At 35.0% G+C, this 25,222-nt stretch overlaps 1 protein-coding gene and 1 long non-coding RNA gene across 3 annotated transcripts in view; one reads left to right on the top strand and one right to left on the bottom strand.

Annotated features, from left to right (window-relative positions):
• Window positions 1–9,005, top strand: part of LOC127548350 (uncharacterized) — a 38,548-nt gene extending 29,543 nt beyond the window's left edge. The window contains exons 2-3 of the long non-coding RNA XR_007950364.1: window positions 5,581–5,644; window positions 8,009–9,005. This is a non-coding gene — a long non-coding RNA (uncharacterized LOC127548350). The remainder of the gene's footprint in view (window positions 1–5,580; window positions 5,645–8,008) is intronic.
• Window positions 1–25,222, bottom strand: part of MSRA (methionine sulfoxide reductase A) — a 527,887-nt gene that overhangs the window by 306,551 nt on the left and 196,114 nt on the right. For both annotated transcript variants that reach the window (XM_051975735.1, XM_051975734.1), the window contains one exon: window positions 1,362–1,430. In XM_051975735.1, coding sequence (XP_051831695.1) covers window positions 1,362–1,430 — 69 coding nt within the window. The remainder of the gene's footprint in view (window positions 1–1,361; window positions 1,431–25,222) is intronic.

The following is a 25,222-nucleotide window of genomic DNA, read 5'->3' on the forward strand; positions in this document are numbered from 1 at the left end:
TGCTAAGCACTAGAGAAACAAATAAAAAATGAAACATACCCTCCTATTTAGGATTTTACAGTCTACAAGAAGAGCTTTTACATATACTGAATAAATACAAACTATATGAAGAGCAAAAATGGAGCAAGTGAAGGAAAGACACTAGCATGATGGGGGATCAGAAAAGCTTTATGTAGGAAGCAGAGAATAGAAAAGGTGTAGGTGAGGGGTGAGTGAGCATGTTCTAGAAAGACCTATTTAAAGACTTGTTACCATCTAATCAAAGACGAGAGAAGGAATGCTAGAAGTAGCCAGAGTGCCTGAGAGATAGATAGTATGAAATAAAGTATTTTTCTATATTAAGCATGAAGAGGTAAGCTAGAATCAGCTTGTAAAAAGATTTAAATGCCAAATACAGATGATTAGAGCTTATTCTTAGAGGCAATAGGAGAGCCATTGAAACTTGCTTAGCAGAGGAGTTGTATAGTTATATACCTAATCAAATGGTAGACTTGTAGAATATGGATTGGGAAGAGAAGAGGAATGAGCATTTATATCATCTGTTATATGCCAGACATTATGCTAAGTGCCCTTTACAAATATTCTGCTTTGATCTCATTTTGATCCTCATAATAACCCTCCAGGTAGATGCTATTATTATCCCCATTTTATGGTTGGGTAAACTGAAGTTTGCCCAGGTCACACTGCTAGTATGTGTCTGAGGCTGCATTTGATCTCAGGTACATAAGTCTTCCTCACTCTAAGCCCAGTACTCTATTTACTGCACCAACTAGCTGCCATATATGTAAATGCTATTTATTTATGTACGCGTTGTATCTCCCAATAAAATGAAAGTTCTTTGAAAGCAGCCAGAGAAGACAATGGTGAAGGAATATTCCTAGCAGGTATATAAGTGGCTTTGTCTTTGTCTCTATAATCTTAGAACAAAGTATAGTGTTAAGCACAGAATAAGTGTCTGAATTCTGGATAAATAATTGTTATATGTTAATGATTCCAGACCAAAGTTGTATGAATGGGGATGACTATAGGAATAGCAAATCAAACTATTTTGGTGAGCAATGAAAGTAGTAGACCCATATGATGCCAACATAAAAATCATTATTTTCTTTTTTATTAATAAAAACACAAAAACCAAATCATCAGGTTATTTTATAGTACAGACATAAATGAGAAAAATATCCAAATCTTTAACTAAAGCCTAATCATGGAATTTATTAAAAACAGAATAGTTTTCAGTTGGCCAGAATAATTTATCTAGAGCAATCCAAATATTAAAACCCTGAGGGTCCCTACTAAAACTAAAAACTTTGGCCCCTATTTTTTGACACAATTTGGGTTTTCTTTCAGATTTGATATCTTACCAAACAGAGCCATCTGTGTTCCCTCTGGGAAAGGTTCAACAGTCTTATTTCCATTGACATGATGTCTGGCTAGAAAAAAAAAAAAAGAAGAAATGTAAAATTTAAAGTGGAAGTCCATAAATACATATTGACAGACATATTTTAAAATGTCAGTGAGTCAAGGCACTGTATGTGCGTATGTGTATATAGATTTAATTTCAGATTTGTCTGAATCTTCATGATCTCACCTGGGATTTTGTTAGTAGAGATCTAGTGGTTTGTCATTTTCTACTCCAGTTCATTTTACTGAGGAAGAAACTGAGGCAAATAGAGTTAAGTGACGTGTGCACAGCTAACAAGTTTATGGGCATGGATCTGAACTCAGGCCTTCCTGATTACAATCCTAGTGTTCTATTCACTGTATCATCTTGCTGCACACACACACACACACACACACACACACACACACACACGACCAAAAGGGCTTATATATGGGGTTATATCTATATACATGTGAATACATGTTCTTACATACATATAAAACATATACACGCATGTAAAAAAAATCAAAATCCATTCCCAACTAAATGAATAGTCAAAAGATATGAAGTTTTCAAAATTAAAATTGCAAACAATTAACAATCATATGAAAGAATGCTCCAAATCACTAGCAATAACAAAATACAAATCAAAACAAGCTTGAGGTTTCACTGCATACTGAATACACAACAAACAGTCAGAGCCAGACAGGTTGTAGAAAGCTAAGCACTCTGTTATGTTTTTAGCTGATCTATTAATCAGTTACACCATTCTGAAAAACACTTTGGGGGACAGCTTGGTACATAGAGCACTGGCCTTGGAGCCAGGAGGACCTGAGTTCAAATTCAACCCCAGATACTTACTAGCTATGGGATCCTGAGAACAGCGTTCTAAGTACAAGGAACAGTCAGTAAAATACCCACTCAGTATAGAAGTGTCCTGTTCTAGGAACAGCTAAGAGGATATTATCACTGCATCAGAGAATATAGGTAAAAAAAAGACACAGGAAGACTGAAAATTAGGAAGGGATCAGGTTTTAAAGGACTTTAAATGTCAAAGGAAGGATTGTGATCCGTGGCTAACAGTAAGTTTTTTGAATGTAAGGCTGGAACAGGGAGGCAGAAGGAGCTGGACAAGATAGACATAGACCTGCACTTTAGGTTAGCAAATGAGTAATGCACAGGAATAGAGGAAAGCCAGGTAGGCTGATTTTATGACAAGAAAAAGGATAACAGAGCAAAAATGCTGTACTGGTACTCAAAAAATATTAGACCTAGATGAAAGTCTCCAAAATGTTGAACAGATATTCTATCATGGATTTGTAGTAGATGTACAAGAATCATAACAGAAAATGAAGTGAAAGTAGGCATGGCAGAATACACATGCATGAAAACAGAGATCCATTAAATTATAAAAGTATATATTCAGATACAACCAAGGCAACAATAAAATGGTAGTGGGATCTTTCCGGGACCTTATTTTTTAAGAAACACACAAGATGGCATCCCACTTTATTCTATAATTCTTCAAATGCAGATGCCTATAACTTCTTAAATACTCTTTTTTCCTCAGTCTAGGCTATCAGGGTCAGGACATAGTCTCAGAAGAGGTGATAAGAAACTAATTTAAGGATCTGGTATAAGACCATACAGAATTAATATACCTAAGCAAAAATATATTGTGTTCTTATTAATCCTATCCAAATTTAAATGTAAACCCTATTGGAATGGGTCAAGGACCATATTTTCTCTAGTACAGCATCCCAATAAATATTTAGAAAGAAACATCTAAGATAAAAACAATATATTTGTAGTTATAATACTTGAGTTTAGTTTATAGTGCATATGAGTTTAGTTTATTAGGACATGGGAGCTTTACGAACATAGTTGAAGTGACAAGACAAACAATATTCTATTATTTCTTATTCTTTTTTCTACTCTGTTTCATCACTTCTCTATTTTTTAACAGTACTAAATAGTTTTGATGAATGCTACTTTAGATTTTAGTATGAAGCCTAAAAGTACTATTCTCATTTCATTCTTATCTTTTTCCCCCACCTTTTTTGAATTTTTATTAACATTTTCTTAGTACTACTAATTATTTTGCCTGTTTTCCTAACCTTGGAGTCCCATATAAATCAAACTTGACTAATATCTTATATGAATTACTATAGTCTAACAGGATTTATTTAAAAATTTTAATTGTTATCCATTATTCATATTGCTCTATAGCTCTCCTTCTTTGCTTTATTGACCTCCTGCTTTTGGTATTGTGATATATTTGTCTTACAAAAGAAATCTTGTTAGGATGCTTTCTTTTTCGATTTTTCCTAAGTTTTCCCATGTCTTAATTTTTTTCATTTTATTGGAAGCAGACCTTTCCTCCCTAGATCATTCCTTGTCAGTATAGGTAATCTAAAAATAAAGAGGATTACCTAACAAAGAAGTGAGCTCTCCATCAATGGATGTATTTAAAGTGACCATTTATCAAGGATGTTGAAAAGGAAATTTTTGCTCCACATGAAAAATAAGACAAAATAGCATCTAAAATTCTTTCCAAATTCAATTTCTATATTCCATTATTCTTCATCTCCTAAACTAGAAACCAGCTGAAGCTCAACTGTTTTACTAAGCTATGTTCTTGTTGTTCAATCATATCTAAGTCTTTGTGATCCCATGGACCACTTTCTACTAACAATGTTGCTTGTGTCATGAACATAAGGAGGTAGAAAAAGGTAAAAGTTAATGTAAGAATTATAAAGAGTTCATTAAGATAATGACCAAAAAATCCTAATAGTCTCAAGGGGAAGGATATAAAGCACTGTAGACATATCTGCATGATCAAAGTATGTTCAATCACACAATACTTCAGAGGATCAGAAAAAAAAAAAAAACAGAGGGAGTAGTGTTGTTTTTTTCCTAAATGGAATTGTCTTGATGACATTTTTATATATGCACACACATATGTATACACACACACACACACACACACACACACACACACACACACCCGATGCTAATCATATTTAGAAGTGGAAGAAACACAGAGCACAGAGAAATATCTGTTTCTGAGCTGATTCAGACCCAAGAAAGAGCCAAGAAATGAATAGGAAAATTACTGATTATGACAATGTCTTTTTCACTGGTCTTCCTGGCCTCAAGTTTCTCCAATCCATCCTATGCACTTGCTGCCATAATAATTTTCTTTAAACATAAATTTGAGTGCAATTTCTTTTTTTCCTCAACTAATTCCAATAGCTTCCTATTGCCCCTATAATAAACTATTTTGTTGACTTTTTAAAGTTCTTCACACCCTGAATCTAACTCATCTTTCCAACTTCACTAGATACTATTCTCCCTCCAAGACAATTCAACTGGACTTTTCCCTGTTCTTCACCCAGAACATTCCAGCTTCCATCTCTGTATCTTTATAAGAGCTAAATAAAAATATAAAAATTCATGGGGACTAGTAAAAAGGGCAGTTTTTGGAGTTAGAGGACCCGAGTTTGAATTAGGATTTTGCTTTTATTTTTGACCTCCTTGACCTTACTTTCTTCATCTATAAAACATATAAGGTAAACTAGAAGTTCTCTGGGGTTTCTCATAAGTCCATATTCTATAATGCTATATATAAATGTGGCAACCTGCTATGTGACATACCTGCACAAAGGCCAGATTATTCCTCATGTAAATTTAAAAAACAGAAGTGGCCAGATTTAAGTATTCAAAATTTCAAAATATAAATTGGGAAGATAATCATTTGTGATCATTATAATAAGCATTTCTATAGGGTTTTTTAATGTTTTCAAAGTGCTTTATATATGTAAGCTCATGTGATTCACAGAACAACTCCCTGAGGCAGAGGTAGATTTTATGATTATTATTATCATTTTACAGATGAGAAAACTGAGGCATAAAAGATTAAGTGACCTATCTAGAACCATATGGGTTGGGAATGTCTGAAGTAGGATTTGAAGTGAAGTTAAATAGGGTTCTATATTCTCTTAGATTATTTGTAAAAGTAATAACTTGCTGAGTGACATGCCAGACATAAAAGTCTGATTATCTCTCATGTAGTTTTAATACACAGAGATGTCAACATGAGCAAAGGACAACCATTTGTCTTAAGAAAGTTCTTTAGATCTTATCCAAAGCTGAAAACAACATGGGTAATTATATAGGCAAACCCCTTCATTTTACAGATGAAGAGCTCGTGCCATGAGAAATGAAGTGACCAGTCAAAGGTCAGACAAACCAAGTGACAGAGTGAGTATTGAAAGTCAGCTTCTGTGATTCTTAAGTTCAGAATTTCTGGTGTATCCCCTTTTTCCATTTGCTTTATAAATGGATTTACCATAATTTCTTTAAATAAAAAGCTTCACCAGTACATGTAAAAGATTCATAAATTTATAGACATCTCTTCAGGAACATATCTACTATAATGTATGAAAACATACCTGCAATTATGCAAACTAGTTAGACTGCTGGAGAGCCTCACTTTGCAGTATGTGTACCAAATATGACTACAGAGACAACAGCATAGCTAAGTCTGCAGAATAAATCAATCCATGCATATGTCTGTGGGTAACTATGTCCTGGTGACAGACTACAACAGCTTTGGTCTCTTTCCCACCTTTATTTCTCCTACCTTGAAGGAACTTTTTCAGACAAAAACCTCTTGACTGACTGCCAATGGATCCTGCCTAGTGAGATTCCCACACTGTCTTATCTTTAGCCCTATTTCCAGACAATATGAAGGACCAGAAGAAAAAATAAAAAGGAGAAGAAAAAGAAGGGGCAGTAAATTGTGATATATACATACATATACACATGTATACATACATAAAAAACATATATATTTATATAAAACTAAATAATATTAAGACCCCTTTAAATAAGAGTTTAAGGTTTAGAAAGGGAGATGATGCAACAGTTCTCAATTTCCAAAGAAGAAACTGAGGCTCTGAAAAATTAAACAGTTTGCTCATGGTCACAAACAACATGCCACAATGACTTTGAAATGTTTGGCTAGGCCTGCCTCCTAAACAACTACAATGAAAATATCCTTCTGCCTTGTTGTAAAAAACAGTTTAAAAGTTCCAAATTGGAATGTTCACCTTTAAAAGTACTTTATTAACATGAAGGTAATGTTATTGATATATAATATTTTTAAATAACTGGGGAGGAAGGGGAAGAGCGATTTATCTGTTTACATTCCTACATAGGAAGATATTACTTATAACTAACTCATTAGAACTTTCTTTTTTTAATATGGCAGTTAGACAAAGTATATACAGACAGAAGGCACAGAAGTGAGTTGAATATAAAGGGACAATATCTTTTTTTTTAAATGATGAAATTAAGAGGTGAAGAAGAATGTACTGGAGAAAGGGAAAGGAAGAAGTAGAATGGTGTAATGTATGTAATATGTAAAATATGTAAATTATGTAAAATATGTAAATGGTATCATTAAAAAAAGGTAAGAAAAAGCTTTTATAGTGGAGGGGAAGAGAAGGAAAGAAAGAAGAATGAGAGGGGGAATAGGCCTAAATAAGAAATAACATACGAATTCAATATGGGGTATAGAAATCTATCTTGCTCTGTAGGAAAATAGGAGAGGAATAGGATACAGGGTAGGGGGGAAGGGTGATAAAACAGAGGGTGTACTAGAAGAGAGAATGGTCAGTAGCAAAATGGTAAAAAGGAGAGAGAATAGAATAAATGGGGGTATACAGTTAGCAATAATTATTGTAAAAAAAAATTTTAACAAGTTTCTCTGATAAGACCACATTTCTCAAACATAGAGCCAAATTTTTAAAGAAATAAGAGCCATACCCAAACTGATAAATGATCAAAAGATATGCTCCATGCCCTAAAAGTTCAGGCATATCCTCTGACTTAACAATACTACTAGTAGGCATAATACCAAAAGAACCTATATGTACAAGCATACGTGTATCAGCTCTCAGGACAAAAGAATTGGAAATTCAGGGAATGTCCATCAGTTGGAGAATAGCTGAATAAATTGTGGTCTATGATTGTCATGAAATATGATTGTTCTATGGGAAATGATAAGCAGGATGTTCTCAAGGAAAAAAAGTGCAAAGTTCTCCATGAACTCAAGCAAAGTGAAATGTACTATATACAAAGTAACAGCAATGTTCTGGGATGACAGGCGATAAATCACTTTGCTATTCTCATTAGTACAATGATCCATGACTACTCTGAGGGACTTATGATGAAAAATCATATCCAAATCTAGAGAAGAAACTGATTGTATTTGAATATAGATTGAAGCATTCATTCTCTGTCTCTTTTTTTATCTCTCTCTCATACACACACACACACACACACACACACACACACATGCCTTATTTTTTTTAAGGTTTTTTTTATGTTTTCTTTCACAACATGGCTTTTATGGAAATGTTTTGCATAACTTCACATATGGTTTCTAAATGAGTATTAGGAATGGGTATAAGGCAAAGAACCTGGAATTCAAAAGTTTTAAAAACAAATGTAAAAAAAAAAAAAAATCCAACACTGTTGTAAATGTAACTGGGGAAAATATTAAATAAACAATTTCTTTTAAAAAATAATCACAAAGATTAACAAAGACTTTACTTCCAGCAGGGAGAAGAGTGGGAGAGAAAGCTATATACTTAATTTGGCAGGAGAAATTTGAGAGAAATTGAGGAAAAAATGATAGAAAATCTCTAGCTTCAGACTTTTAACTTTTGGCTTCTTAGTGAAAAGTATTGAGGAGAAAGAGAAGAATCAGTGATTGAATTTAGAGGAAAACAAATACGAGAAAATTTAAAGATAGAATAAAAGAAAAGATGAGCTGAATGAGGATAAAGAAGCAAATTTGAAGAAGGATTCAATTTGTGGGTACAAAAGAAATTTGAAGCAAGGACCCAGAGAAATGAATTCAAAGAGAGAGAAAAGAAGAAAATAGTAGGAAAGAAAGGTAAGAAAAAGTGTCACAAACTAAAAAGTTTTTTTTAAACAGTTAGCAAACTGATAAGGAAATAAATTGGGGTTTTTTTGAAAGAAGAGAAATGAAAATGAAAAATAATGTGGCTTTTTGAGAAAAAGGAAAAGAAGTCAGGTGTAGTTGTCAAGATTCTAAAAGATAAAAAAGAATTGTAAAAATCTTCACAACTGCTTAGGAGATAAGTTTAAAGAATCACAAGACATTCAAAAAGCATGCCTGATCTCAGTAGCTATGGAAAACATTAAAATCCTACATTAACATCATTAAGTATGCTATGTCTGTATTTCTGCCAGAGTCAAATGATTGCTGCTATGTCCCAAATAGAGGCTGTTTGCTTTCTTAGAATAGAAGCTGAAGGGAATCAAAGAATACTTCTGTATGTTCAAAGTTCTCAAAGGGGGAAAAAATAGAAGAGGGATATAGATTTGTTTAATAGCTTTTTTATTTACAAAATATATGCATGGGTAATTTTACAGCATTGACAACTGCAAAACCTTTTGTTCCAACTTTTTCCCTCCTTCCCCCCCACCTTCTCCCCCAGATGGCAGGTTGACCAATACATGTTAAATATGTTAAAGTATGAATTAAATACAATATACGTATACATGTCCACACAGTTATTTTGCTGTACAAAAAGAATCGGACTTTCAAATAGTGTACAATTAGCCTGCGAAGGAGCTAAAAAATGCAGGTGGACATAAATAGAGGGATTGGGAATTCTATGTAGTGGTTCATAGTCATCTCAGCATCAGTTCATATAAGTCTCTCCAGGCCTCTCTGAAATCATCCTGCTGCTCATTTCTTACAGAACAATAATATTCCATAATATTCATATACCACAGTTTATTCAACCATTCTCCAATTGATGGGCATCCACTTAGTTTCCAGTTTCTGGCCACTACAAAGAGGGCTGCCACAAACATTCTTGCACATACAGAGAGGGACATAGATTTAAAAAAAAATCTTAAGTGACAAAAACTTGGGCTTTGTCAGAAGACTTAAGAATGGAATAAGAACACAGAGAGAAGAAAAGAAATGAAAAAGTCAAATGTCCTCTTGCAGCTAAAACTCTTTTTCATAGCTTTTTATTGACAAAACATATGCATGGGTAATTTTTCAACAGTGACCCTTGCAAAAACTTCTGTTCCAACTTTTCCCCTCATTTCCTCCACCCCCTCCCCTAGATGGGAGGTAGTTCAATACATATTAAATATGTTAAAGTATATGTTAAATATACACACACACACACACACACACACATATATATATATATATATACATATTTATACAGTTATCTTGCTGCACAAAAAAAACTGGACTTAGAAAGAAGGTAAAAATAACCTAAGAAGAAAAACAAAAATGCAAGTGAACAATAACAGAAAGAGTAGAAATGCTATGTTGTGGTCCACCCTCATTTCTCAGTGTTCTTTTATTGGGTGTAGCTGGTTTTGTTCATTACTGATTAATTGGAACTGATTTGTTTCATCTCATTGTTAAGAGGGCCACATCCATCAGAATTGATCCTCACATAGTAAGTATTGTTGTTGATGTGTATAATGATCTCCTGGTTCTGCTCATTTCACTCAGCATCAGTTCATGTATATCTCTCCAAGCCTCTCTGTATTCATCCTGCTAGTCATTTCTTTTTTTTAATTTATTAGTTTAATGCCTTTCTTTTTTAACCTTCATTTTTGTAATTTCTCCTTTGGTTTTTTTAAATTTTTAATAGCTTTTTATTTACAAGTTATATACATGGATAATTTTACAGCAGTGACAATTGCCAAACCTTTTTTTCCGATTTTTCCCCTCCTTTCCCTCCCTCCTTCCCCTAGATGGCAGGATGACTAGTAGATGTTAAATATATTAAAGTATAAATTAGATATACAATAAGTATACATGACCAAACCATTATTTTGCTGTACAAAAAGAATCGGACTCCGAAATATTGTACAATTAGCCTGTGAAGAAAATCCAAAATGCAGGTGGGCAAAAATAGAGGGATTGGGCATTCTATGTAATGGTTCATAGTCATCTCCCAGAGTTCTTTCACTGGGTGTAGCTGGTTCAGTTCATTACTGCTTCATTGGAATTGATTTGGTTCATCTCATTGCTGAAGATGGCCACGTGCATCAAAATTGATCATCATATAGTATTGTTGTTGAAGTATATAATGATTTCCTGGTTCTGCTCATTTCACTTAGCATCAATTCATGTAAGTCTCATCAGTCCTCTCTGTATTCATCCTGCTGGTCATTTTTTACAGAAGAATAATATTCCGTAACATTCATATACCATAATTTATTCAGCCATTCTCCAATTGATGGGCATCCACTCAGTTTCCAGTTTCTGGCCACTATAAAGAGGGCTGCCACAAACATTTTTTTTGCACACGTGGGTCCTTTTCCCTTCTTTAAGATCTCTGGGATATAAGCCCAGTAGAACACTGCTAGATCAAAGGGTGTGCACAGTTTGATAACTTTTTGAGCATAGTTCCAAATTGCTCTCCAGAATGGTTGGATCCATTCACAACTCCACCAACAATGCAAGAGTGTCCCAGTTTTCCCATATCCCTTCCAACATCCATCATTATCTTTTCCTGTTATGTTAGCCAATTTGACAGGTGTGTAGTGGTGTGATGTTCTTCTTTTTTTTTAAATATAAGATTGGTTCTCTGGGAGCAGATTTCTTGGGGAGGTTTTCTGGAGGCAGCCTTAGTTTTGGTTCAGAATAATAATCACTCCAAATGCAGCCAGGTGTTAAAGCAGTTCTTTATTGTTTCTTCCAAAATAGCCCAGTTAGCTTTCTTTGGTTCTGAGAGCTCTTGTTGCTAGCTTCAGTCTCTCTCTGAATCTTGGTTCTGCCCAACTACAGATTAGCTTCTCAGTCTCCCGAACTGAACTCTTATTCTGTCAATCTTCTGAAGTGACTTCTGGCTCTAGCTCAACTCCGACTCATGGCTTCTTCTGAACTGACTCAGACTGATTCACTGAAGCTCTTTTTATGCTCGGTGTAAAAGGTTGACTCGTCTTCTGAGAGAGTGGGATTGTGGGTTTCTGACTTGTGAATCTCATACTGAATACTGACTTGTGAATCTCCCAAAAGTGTGAACTTCAATGAGTACTTAAATACATTAGTGAGCTAGAGAATTTGCTAAGTACCATGCTAAATTAGGCAACTGACATCACTTTGTAAGGATTCTAACATAGTGGTACTTCAGAGTTGTCTTAATTTGCATTTCTCTGATCAATAATGATTTGGAACACCTTAAAAAGCAACTTTAAAATCTTTCCTAAACAAAAGGAATTCTAACTACTTTTCCTCTAAAGAAGAGAAAATTGAAAAAAAATTGATGATTTTCAGGCAGGGTGGTCAAGATTTATCAATATAGATAGTTACAACCTATTTCTGATGATTCATCTGAATCCAAATGATACCACCAAAAAGAACCTAGTAAGTACAGTGAAAGATCATGAAGTCTTGTGGAAGAAACTAAAGCACACCGAAGCAGATGGTATTAAAAATTAGGTTTGGCTTTCTGGACCCTGCTTAAAAACAAGAATGATAGTCTATGGCCAAAGATGGAGAAAACAGCAATGGTACAGTGGAAAGAGGCTGCATTTGGATCTGGGTTTGAATTCTAGTTCAATGGTTTTTTACCTATGTTTTGGGGAGGTCACTTAATATGTGAGAGTCCTTGGTTTTCAATCTGTAAAATGAAAGAGTTGGACTAGATGACTTTTCAGATCCCTTCTAGTTCTATGTCTATGGTGCTTTGATACTAACAAAGACTAGCCAGAATGTATTTGCCTATCAAACTATGAATACCTTTTTATCTAGCAATACTACAATGTCTGTATCCTCAAGGGATCATTAAGAAAAAGGGGAAAGACCCATCTGCACAAAAAATGTTTGTAGCAGCTCTTTTTTGTGATAGCAAAGAACTGAAAATTGGAGAGATGCCTATCATTTAGGAAATGGCAGAACAAGTTGTGGTGTATGAATGGAATGGAATACTGTGTTGCTATAAGAAATGATGATCAAAAGGACTTCAGAAAAACCATGGAAAAATCACATGACAGAAAATGCTATCCACATCCAGAGAAAGAACTACATAGTCTGAATGCTAATTGAAACATACTGTTTTCACCTTTTTGAGTTTTTTCTTTTTCTTTTGTTTTTTCTTTCACAACGTAACTTATATGAAAAAATATTCTACATGATTATACATATCAGATTGCTTGCCTTCTTGGTGAGGCAGTAAGGGAAGGAAAGAGAAAAATTTTAAACTCAAAATCTTTCAAAATATGATTGTTGAAAATATTGTCTGGACATGTAATTGGAAAAAATACTATTGAATTTTTTAAAAGGGGGAAAAATGATTTTGCCTGTCTTCTAAATCTAATCAATAGGCTTTAAACTAAAAATGGTGGGAGAGCTATACCTAAAGCAAGAAATTGTGGAAGAGATATAAAAGATCAATCCACTATTCTCATTTGTAAAATGAGAAAATTGAAGCCACAAGAAGTTAACGAGAGATCATACAAGTGGAGTAAGAGCCAGAATCTGAACCCAGTTCACCTGACTATCAGCCCAAGTTTTCCACTGAACCATAGTGCACCACAAAGAAAAAAAGTACACTGGCAGCCAAGTCACCCAGAATCCACAAGAGATAAGAAAGAAGACAACCACAAAATCCACATGCTCATGGAAGAGAATCTGGGACTGAGAGAGGGAGATTAATCATACACTCAAGAAAGGTAGGGGCTGAGAATAAGTGAGGAAAGGTAATGAGGGATAGGGAAGGAAACCATAACCACAGACACTGGGACTAGGTTATAGATGCTTAGAAGATGGGTGTTCATGCTGAAACTTCCAGAATACCAAAAAACAAAATCTAAAGAAAAAAGGTCAAGAATTAGATAAATCTATCTATCATATACTTATGCTAGTCCAAAAAAAAAACCTGACATGTCATCCAGAATTGTATTTTAACTTATCAGTCTTCTGTCTTCCCTCACATAATAGTAGCAAACATTTTATTTAGTCTTAAAGATTATAAAACTGAGGCAGCTAGTTGGTGTAGTAGATTGAGCACCAGCCCTGAAATCAAGAGACCTGAGTTCAACTCTGGCCTCAGACATTTAACACTTCCTGGCTGTGTGACCCTAGGCAAGTCACTTAACCCCAATTTCTTCATGGGAAAAAATTATAAAGCTCCTTACATACATGATTTCTTTCAGTCACCACAACAAAGACTGGTAAAAAGAAGAAGAAAAGTGGGAATAATAATAATAACAAGACTATCCACCTCATAGAATTGTTATAAACTAATTATAAACTATAATTTATAAATTTATGAAAGTGCTTTATAAAATGTATGCTTATTATTATATCAGTTTGCAAAAGGGCATAAACCAGATGCTCATTACTTACATTTAATAGATTCAGAGATTATTAGAGCTAGAAGGTACTTTAGGAAGATCATCAGGATCAATCTATTATTTCACAGGGAAGGAAACTAAAATGATTTGATTAAGTTCATAGAATGAGTCAGTAGCAGAGCTGGGATTTGAATCCAGGTCTCCTAATTCCCAGTTCAGTACCATTTCCTTTCCTTTAGTGGCAGAGAAACCAGAATTTTCTAAAGTGCAAGACAAGAGGGGAAAAAAATAAGGAAAAAAGTCCTAAACTCACACCTCCTCAATGAAGTAGTCTGGGTAATAGTTTCTGGCAGGAGATTATAATGTATAGCCATTGTGTTCATAATATGTAGGCATCAAATACATCCTGTCAAACATTCCACCCAAATGTTAGCCAAGGAAAAAAACTGAGAAAAGCTTTTCAGCCAAAATGGTTAATGAGATAATAGACATGAAAAATGCTTTGAAAAGTGTGAAGCACTATACAAATATAAGATGTTATTATTAGTATCAATAATAAGTATCTACTGGATGTAAGAAGCCTTTTTCTGCCTGAGAAAAAATAGCCTAGATTTATTTTCTCTTAGTTTTTGATAATTCTGATTTACATGTGCCTATTCTTAGGGACTAGACCCTAATAAGCAAGACTATAATAAGACAAAAAAACAACACTAAGATTAGAATCAGATAATCTCAGGATGAGAGAAATGGAAGAGGTCATAGGGATGACCCTAATATATCCCCATATCCATTCCCAACTTTTATAAATGAGGGAAAATGATTTGTCCAAATTTACCCAGCTTGTTGCCATGCTGAGCAACTCACTTAATCTCTGTTTATTTTTGTCAGTCAAATAAACAACATATCAACAGTGTTAAGCAATGGGTAGACAGAAAAAGGCAAAATTCCTAAAAAGGAGGTTACACTCTAATGGGAGAAACCACAGCAAATAACTATGCACAAACCACATAAATGATAAATTGGAAATAATCAACAGAGAGGAGACAAAAGAAATAAGGGAGATCAGAAAAGGTTTCTTGAAGATGATGGGATAGTCACTGGGATTTAAAGGAAGCCAGAGAAGCCAGAAGATGAAGATGAGGAGGGCAGCTAGCCAGAGAAAATACCTCCCTGGAGTTGGGAGATGAAGAATAGTGAAGAGGCCAGTATTATTGGATCATAGAATGGGGGAGAGACAGAAGGTGTAAGATGTCATTTCCTCAACTGTGAAAATGGGGATAATAATAGCATCTATCTCAGAGGATTGTGATGAGGATCAGTTCAGGTAATACTATTTTACAATGCTTTGCAAATCTTAAAGCATATCTAATATTCCTACTGTGGCGCTGGTAGTGATGATACAGAGCTGAAACTAGAACTCAGGTCCCTTGATTCCTAGTCTTAAGCTCTTGCCCAACTATAGAAAGTGGAATTAATAGGTCAACAGTAATATACACCAAAATCCTACTTCATAATTTTCAAAGATCTTTGCATCATAATATGAGAGAAGTATCCTTAAAAATCAATAATCAACTCCCCTCATTTTACAGAAAAGGAAACAGAGATTCAGAAGGGTTAAGATTGCCCAATCGGTACTAATTATTAAGTGGAAAGCCAGGATTTAAAACCAGGTTGTCTCACTTTCAATCCATCATTCTTTCTACTCTACTACCCTTTTATCTTTGCAAAAACCCTAAGGAGTAGGTAATATAAGTTTTATTATCCTTTTCCATTAATTTTATAGATGAAGGAATTGAAGCCCAGACACCTTTAGTCACTCTCCAATTGGATCCTGTAGTAGTTGTACTAAGCCAGGAACCCAAGCACTCTAGCTTCAGATTTAATGTTCTTGCCAAATTGGGAATGACTGTTCTTTCTTTTTGTTTGGTTCTGCTCACTTCATTCTGCAAGAGGCATTTAATAAAGCTTGACCTGACTGATGTTGAAAAGAGATCTTAACATTTGGGAGGCAGGAGTTTGTGGTTGTTTTTTCATCTCTGTTTTTATTAGGAGGGTCCTCCTAGAGAGAAAAGCAATTATTCTGCAACTTACCATTACTAAGAGACTAAGTGACTTGCCCAGAGTTCCCAACTTCTAACAAAACTATCTTTGTGTGACATTGTCTCAAAAAAAAAGCGTATATTTGACTGATGTATCATATTCAACTAGGTACCACAGTGGATATAACAAGTGGGTTCAAATATGGCTTCAAACTAGCTGTGTGATTTAACTTCTCTGTGCCTCAGTTTCCTCATCTGAAGCCATCCCACGGTGGCTGTGAGAATAAAATAGTTCTAAAATGTTTTGCAACCCTTGAAGTGATATTTAAATTCTAGCTATTATTATATTACATTAATAATCAACATTTTTTTATGTTATAAAGCATTTTATTGCTAGCCATCTTCTCTGAGTTAGAAAGCAAAATTCAAATGGGTAGATAAGGAAAGGGTGATGTAATAGAATGAGGAAGTAATGTATTAATGCAAAAGACATGGACTTGAATCAGGGGAACTAAGTTCAACCCTCAAATTTATCATTTACTAGCAATGTGAATTAGACTGAGCCTCAATTTTACTGGGAGCTCCTGAAGAACAGGGACTATCCTGTTGCCCTTTTTTTTTTGTATCCTCAGTCCTCAGCAAGGCTCCTGGCACATAGTAGATCCTTAATAAATACTTGTTGATTTACTCTCTGACTTAATTTCCTCAATGTCAAAATGAGAATACATGAGCACTACCTATATTGGTTTATTCTGTACCATAGCACACTAGCATGCCTTTCAGAAATCACATATATTCAGAAGTAAAATAGTCATTCATGCACAATGTGTATTGTTTCAGCTTAGCTAGTAGTCTATCAGTTACAGAAAGCATAAGCATCATTTGAGATAATGGAGGTAAAAACATTTACACAGTATTTGATTTTGTGTTATTGTTCACGATTAAATAGTAAGGCACAATGCTTGCAACGATGACAAGGAGATAGCTTCTCTATCTATATCCGCTCCTTCAGTACTCTAATCAACTCCCATGAGATAAATTTTCTTCTCTATAAAGATGATTACCAAATCTTTATATCCAGTCTTAATTATTCTTCTAAGCTGAAGTCTTCCATAACTTACAGTGGAATGGGATCTGGTTTTGAAGTCAAAGGGCCTTAGGTTCAAATCCTGGATAAGACTCACAGGTTGCATTAATTGTATGACAATGGGCAAATCACTTAATCATCTGTAAAACAACATGGTTCTTCTAGATGGCTTCTAAGGTCCAGGCTAGCTGTAAATCTATGATTAATAGTCACTTCAACCTGGATATCCCACAATCATCTTTTCAAATTCAAATTGTCCAAAATAGAGCTGATTATTCTTCTTAAAACAATAGTCTAAAAAACAAACAAACAAACAACAAAAAAAAAAAAAAAAACAGGTCCTCAAAATTTTCTACTTCTATTGAGAGCACTACTAGTATCCTTTCAAATCATCTAGATTCACAACTTAAGTCATTTACTTTTCCTTTCCCTCATTCCCATGTCTTTTCAGTTCTACTTCCACAATATACCTTGCATCTTTCCCCTTTTCCCTAAAACATAGAATCACCACTCCAATTCAGTTTCTAATTACTTTTCACCTAGTCTATCATAGTAGCTTCCAAATTGGTTTCCTCAATTGAGTAAATGAACATCAATTAAGGAATGGCTTTTTGAATGTTATATGAATAAAATGTAATATTATTGTTTTATTAATGTAATAGAATATTATTGTTCTAAAAGAAATGAGGAGCAGGTGGATTTCAGGAAAGACTTTTAGGAACTGATGATGAATGAAGTGAGAAAAATCAGAAAAATAGTAACAACAATACTACTTGATGATCAACTATGATAAACTTAGCTCTTCTTGGAGGTACAGTGAGTGACCTAGGTCAATTCCAACAGACTTGCGATGGAAAATGCCATCCACATCCAGAAAGAGAACCATGGAGACTGAATGTGGATTGAATTATACTATTTTCATCTTTTTTGTTGTTGTATTCTTTTTGTGTGGTTTTTCCCTTTTATTCTGATTTTTTTCTGCACAACATGGATAATGTAGAGATGTTTAAAATGGTTGGGCATGTATAACTTATATCAGATTGTTTGCTGTCTTGGGAAAAGGGAGGTAAGAAAAGGAGAGAAAAAAATTTTAGAACTCAAAATCTTATAAAAATGAATGCTGAAAACTATTTTTACATGTAATTGGAAAAATAAAATGTTAATGAAAAAATTTTAATTTTTTTTCTTCCGGTCTCTCCCATTTCTAATTTATCCTTCACTCTTGTCAAATTATCTTCCTCAGGCACAGAACTGACCATGTCATTTCCCCATTAAAGATTCTTGCTTGGCTCCCTATTGCCTCTAAGATAAAATATGAACTTCTCATCTCAGCATTTAAAACACTTTATAATCTGACCCCAGCCTACCTTTCCAGATTAATTTCATATTGTTTTCCTTCCTACATTCTAAGTTCCAATCAAATTAAATCACTTTGTGTTTCTTGAATTCAGAAAGGCATTTTTCTCATACTAATACAGTACCTAGCATGGAATAACTGTTTAATAAATATCTGCTGAATTAATGGATGTTATGTGAATATCTTTTTTTACAATTCAAAGGAGAAATGATATACTGGGAAACAAGGTTTATAATCTGTATCAAATGTCAAGAATTCTTGGGACGATACATATTTCAAAGTGTCAATGTATAGCCTTAGACAACCTCTCTTAGCATTAGTTTCATTGTCTGTGCTATGAATGAGTCGGACCAGATGACTCTTAGACTCTCAGCTCTAAATCTATGATTTTCTCATTTGTTAGAGCCACTTCCTTCACCCCCTATGACTGAATCCTTCTTTGGATAGAGTCTGTATTTACTTCTCTATGAGCACATGATATCAGCTTGATAGAATGTAAGCTCTCAGGCAGAGGCTATTTGTATCCCCAGCACCTAATCTTTGCATATGGCAAATGCTTAATCAATGCTTGTGGATCAGCAAGCCCCACTCAAAGAGAATGAAATTTAAGAGGGAAGTGTGGGAAGTCATATTTGGTATGAGAAAAATCTGCTTTCCAAGTAATTCAAGATGGGAGGCATGACTGGATAAGTCTGGAGAAGGCCAGGTTGGTTACTAGGCAGCTAGTTCACCATTTGACGAAGCAGCCAAGTGATTTTGGATTGCACTCAGAGAGCTTTCAGGGAAAAGGAGCTAATTTCCCTGCTGTACTCTAACTTAATCTTACCATGGCTAGAGTTCTGCGCTCACTTCTGCAAGATACAGTTAAGGAAGAACATTAAGAAGCTGGAAATAGTGCAGGGAAGGACAACTTTGACAGGGAAGGATTGTAAAGTCCTCATAGGAGGACTAGTTAAAAGATGCAGAGCTGCTTATTGTTTGATTATTTAGTCAGACTGGCAGAAAGAAAATTCAAGGGAGACATGATTAGCTGTGTTTAAGTATTTGAAGGGTTATCATAAATGGAAGAGGGATTAAACTTTTCTATTTGATCTCAGGGCAAAACCAGAAACAATGGTTGAAAATTATAAAGAAGTCGATTTAGACTTTAAATTAGGAAAATCTACCTAATGATCACCTCATCAACTAGAATAGGAACCTCTTTTCATCCATACATCCAATACTATGGTTGATTCTCTACCCCAACGCATGACCAAGTTTTGGTGAATTTCCTTCCACTGAAGCCAGATAAATAAGAACAAACACTATTCTCTGAGATTCTTTTCTTCTGAAATTCTTTGGGTATCTTTGATGAAACTACACAGACAAACTGGTTGCCTGACAACAGACATTACAGTGGGCCTCATATCTGAGGCCCTGTTTTCTTGTTTGAATTAATTCCCCATGTGACCTAGACCATGGCTTAACCTGGTATATTTCACATCTGCCTACACAAATAACAATTTACCAGAAACTTGTAGCCTCATTGTAGGGAATTATGCTGGACAGTCTGGGATCTTGCCCTTCCTATCAAAAAAGCCAATTTGGTTCCAGCGGGAATCCAGTTACATTCAAATTGCCCATGCACCATCTGTCTGACTCCCAGATTATCACCAATCTAGGGGCACCTCTAGGGACCTAGGTCCATTCCAGGGCCATTTACTCCCCAATTCACTCAACACTGTTCATTAGAAAATCAGTTTCCACTTGACACTGGGGAATTGACAATGTTTTGAATACACTGAGAATAACAGCATAAAGTTCTGGGTACCAAAATGCTGTTACCAGGCAGGAAAGAGAAAAGCAAAAGAAATTTAGGAGCTAGAGAAACTAATTTGGGAAGAGTGTAGCCAAGGCACATGATAGCAGTATACCAATATTAGATTAGACAAGGAGATTTATCAAAAAAACAAAAGAAAGACTGGAAAAGTAGTGGGAGGGAAAGGTTAAAAAGAGCTTTAAAATCAAACAGAAAATTTTACCTTTGATTATGAAGATCACACAGATCTGATGGAATTTGTTTAAGAGGGATAACATGATCAGATCTGAATTTTAGGAAGACTACTTTGATAACTGAGTGGAAGACAGACTGAAATAGGAAGTGATGAGACAGTATTAGTTCAAGTATGAGTTGATGAGGAGCTGAATCAAATGGTGTTGGTACTTGGTAACAATGTCAGAGGAGAAAGCGGGGCTTATACCTGAAAGACAATGCCAAAGATAGAATCAACAGGGGTTAGTAACAAATTGGAAATAAGTGAGGGTTCAAGGGGAATGAGGAGAATATGGAGTTGAGGATGGTTGTTAGCTTACATGAATGGGAAGCTGATAATAAGAGACTAATGAAGAAGGGAAAATTTGATAGAAAACTAATGAGTTCAGTTTTGAACAGGCTGCATTTAAGATCGTTGTGGGACAACCAGTTTGAAAGAGGTCCAATAACCATCTGGAAATGTGCAAGGAAGTCAGTGGAGAAGTTAGGGCTGGATAAATATTGAGAATCATCATTATAAAGAAGGTAACTGAATCCAAGGGTATTGTTGTTGGTGGAATTTATTTTGCTTGACTATACACATCCATAACAGAAATTTATTTCTCAGTGGGAAGAGTTGAAGGTAGGAGGGGGAGAAGGTAGATTTTTGTTGACTAAAAATAAATCATTTTTAAAATGATTGAATCCATAGGAGCTGATGAGATTGAGATCACCAAACAAAATTGTATAGCAGGAGAGCAGACGAGGAGGGAGGTATTATCAGCAATTTAAATGTTAAAAACAAAGACAAAGGGTTTTGCCCCAAAATTGATCTCAAGCATGAAAGCACTAGGGTAATGAATAATCCTCAGAAAGGCTTTTGACTTAAAGTATAAAGGTTTGAGATTATTTAAAGTAAATTTTCAACTCAAATTTGGCAAAACATGGCTCACATTAATTAGTGATTTAGAAAAGTTAAATATGAGCCAAAAGGATGCCAAGTTGTACTTATGAGTTGATATTTCTTTTAAATCTTTCTTTAGTTGTATACTTTTAATTCTAGCTACTATTTTAAATGATATACATAGCTGGTTTAGTATAGAGCTCTATTTTAAGACATATTTGAATAATAGGGGTGAGGACCCAAAAGAGAAAGAATTAAAATAAGGAAAAAGTGCAATTTTATCAGTATAAGAAACTCTTGAGTGAAGAAACTACCTCTATCATGGTCAGTCAGGATTTTCTCTGCAACTTAAAAGTCTTAGACCATTGGTCAGAATACTAGCATATTAAGTGATTTACTCAAGGTCACATAGCTAGTACATCTGAAGAATGTGTCTTTGAGAATGACTCTCTATAAGCCAGTAGTGTTATATGACTATCTGGTGAAACCAGGTGCAGGAGGTTTAGAAGCAATCTGCTGTTGAGGCAACTAGGCTGTACAGTGCATAAAACCTTGGGCTAACATCAGAAAGACCTAAGTTCAAATTTGATCTTAGACATACTTAACCTCAGTTTCCTAAATTGTAAAACGGAGATTAAAAATAGCACTTACCCATAGGGTTGTTGTGAGGTACTATTGATATCTGTTGAGTGCTTAACACAGTACCTTCTCCTCATCCCTCTGCAAAAATTTCTAGTCTACAAATAAAGAGATGGGGCTTGAGCCCCGAAGAATGGCCTAAGATTCAATATGGTCCTTAGTCTCCTTAATTGTATAATAAGAAATTTTCTTATTCCATTGTCCTTGTGGTCCTGTCCAGCATTAATATCTTTTCTTTCCCTACCAGCATGCATCCAAGATCACCCATTATTAATGAAATAACAGTAAGCCAATACCTCTCTTCTCATTGATCTAACAACCTGATTTTAATTTGCATACTCTTTCTAGAATTATAATGCTTAACAACAACGTCTAATTCAGAATCTATAAAAATTATATTAATTTATTGGAAAATTTCCATCTGATTTTTATGAAGTGCTTCCCTGGCTACTTGTGATATGTAATTTGTGATAAGTATCAAAATCAAATATTGTGAACTAACTTAACAATTCATTTAAAATAAGATTTGTCCAAACAATATAAAGTCTTCATTTTAGTCAAAAAGATACAGCAGAAAAGACTCTTCATATGGCTTTAAAGTTATGGTTTTCCAAAGGCTATAATATCTGTATTAATTTTAAAATACATTTCATATCTCTACAAATTAATGTTAAGCAGACTTTTTATTCTGAAATCCTATACTTCCTTTTACTGCTTTTTTATTCCCCTTTTCACAGGCTAACTTTTTTTTTACTTGAATTTTTTTTGTCACTTTCAAATAGATATTCACAAAGTTATTGGCTTTCCTCCTTGCATTCATCAATGTCAGTTCTGTGGTATTAAAATAATCAGTGCTTCACAGTGTATCCAAGTCCTGGGAATTAAATTAAGGCATGAAACAGAGTGGTGTTTTCTCATCCTATCATCAGGATCGGATTATTATTCCTCAGCCTGAATGTATGTCTCTAATACACCATTAAATCCGTTTTAACGAACGGATCTACACAAAACCATGGAAATGAGGCAGCACGTGATTTTAGTAAAGGAGCACAGCGTGAGAGGTCCTCATTTCTTCTCTGCTTGTGAAGATGTCAGGAGCACTAAGCAGGGAGCAGCACTGCAGTCTGTGATATAATATCTCACGCTTGCACATGCCCCCATGATGGCAGATTATCTGCCTAGAGGTTGCATTCAACGTCAGTCAGCAGATGAGCAGGAATGGTCCAGTGCATCTTGCCCCCACTTCCATCTGACAGTGATAAATGATCAGGTCTAATGCTCAGCTAAGCCTGACAGGCCCAGACCTCCCCTTGCAATCTGTTCCAGGCAAACATCCACATATTTCTCCTCAATGTCCCTTGTTGGCATTGCAAAGCAGGATCACCAGGGTTTAAGGCTAGGCCCTTTCCACCAAGCCACATCCCCTCCCCACCAATCCCAACCAAGAAAGGGCATTATGACTTTATCCCTTTTCTAATAATTCAAAATCTAATGGGTGAAATAAAGGAATGTTGAATTTTACAACTGCATAGCAAACATACATCAGTTCTCTATTACTGAAAAATAAAAGTGAAAAGAAGGCCCCAGGGTGACCTACACTTCCAAAAATATTTGTTCTCTTGGCATCCTCTTGGAAACAACTAAGATTTTTTCCCAGGCAGAAGAAAGCAATCTGGAGATGTCAGGAGATCTGAATTTGAATCTTCAGCCTGGTATTAGTTAAGTGACTATGAGAAAGTGACAGAATCCTGGAATCACAACTTTGGAATAAACTTTAGGGACTAGTTTTAGTCCAACTTTCTGTGTGACTGAAAATCCCCTTTTTAACATCTACAAGTTTTTGATAGAAAACCTCAGTGAGGAAGGACCCAACACCATCCAAGGCAGTCCATTCTTCTTTTGAATAGCTCTAATTTTTAGCTAGTTTTCCCTTATGCTGAATCAAAATGTGACTCTGAAATTTGATCTACTGATTCTAATGCCAAACAGAACAAGAATTCCTTTTCTACACAATAATCCTTCAAAATTTAAAAATAACTGTCATTTTAATCTCCTTCTCCAAGCTTCCCTTTTAACCGCAAAACAAGTGATCTCCAAATTACAAGACTGAGATATAAAAGTCAGTTGCTTAGAACTTGGTAATGTCAAGTTTTTCCACAGATGCAATGTTACATAGGAGGGTTAGGATCCCTGGTCACAACTAGGGCTACAAGAGCCTATTTAATCTACAATGTACAAGGAATATTTCCTGCAAGTCTATATATCATTGTACCTGTGAGATCTGTCCCAGGTTTCAATTCAAAAGGCTAGAAACACATTCATAGCATGAAAGAATCTCATCATTGCAAGAGACCTCAATGTTCCTTCTAATCCAACCTAGATCTGAAAAAGAATGTCATGTAGAAGGTTCTACATGGAGAGAAATCCTTGAATTATGAAGCAGCAGCCCACTCTTGGCTTTGTTAAGAAGTTTCTTCTAATATCAAGCCAGGTGCTACCTTCTATGACCAAAGAAAACAAATCTAATCACTTTTGCACAAGACAATCATTCAAGTATTTGTCATATCCCTTCCCAACTTTTACAGACTAAACATCCTCATTTCCCTCAACCAATCTACATCTAGCATAACCTCTTTGGACTACTATCCTCCTAATGCATCAATGTCTTTCCTAAAACATAGTATCCAGGACTGAATACACTCCACCTCCCTCATCCTACAGCCCCCTTTCCTCTACTATTACCCACAACTAAAGAGACCTTTCTCAATGGAAAGCCAGTAAGAAAGGAACCCTTTGCCCAGTCAAAAAGCACATTTTAGTAAAAGCACAGTAATAGAGAGAGAATGTCCCGTCTTACTGCATAAAGAAAAAATCCTTGGCTAATGTTAATGTAAAGACAATGCAGCTGGATGATTTTACAGGCATATCATTTACTATAGAAGAAGCTATAGAATAACTAATATATAAATTCTGGCAAGAAGTAAATAGTATCATAAGGAAAAAACATTTTGTGATCTTAATTAGGAATCTTAACTCTTAAGAATGCATACCAATGAATACCAGTGCAAATAACCAGAAACTGCTTATTTATGTCTTTGAATTGTATTTAATGGAAAGGCCTCAGCTGCACATGGATCATGGGCCTCGTTATATACTAAGTTTTAACCAAGGCTAAAATTAAGCTCATCTAAAATTCGAAGGTAAAAGTTAGAAGGAATCTTAGCGGTCCAATCGAGAGTAAACTTTAGCCTAATTCTGAATGTTTGCTGGTAATATCACTTGTAAGTCATCACCTAAACATGACTTGAACATTTCCAGTGAATAAGAATCCATTTCCTCAGAAAGTAGTCAATTTCATAGTTATTCACTCAATTTAGTTGTGTCTGAATCTCTGTCACCTCATTTGGAATTTTTTTGGCAAAAATACAG

This window comes from Antechinus flavipes, chromosome 2 (assembly GCF_016432865.1).
Source record: "Antechinus flavipes isolate AdamAnt ecotype Samford, QLD, Australia chromosome 2, AdamAnt_v2, whole genome shotgun sequence".
Lineage (NCBI taxonomy): Eukaryota > Metazoa > Chordata > Mammalia > Dasyuromorphia > Dasyuridae > Antechinus > Antechinus flavipes.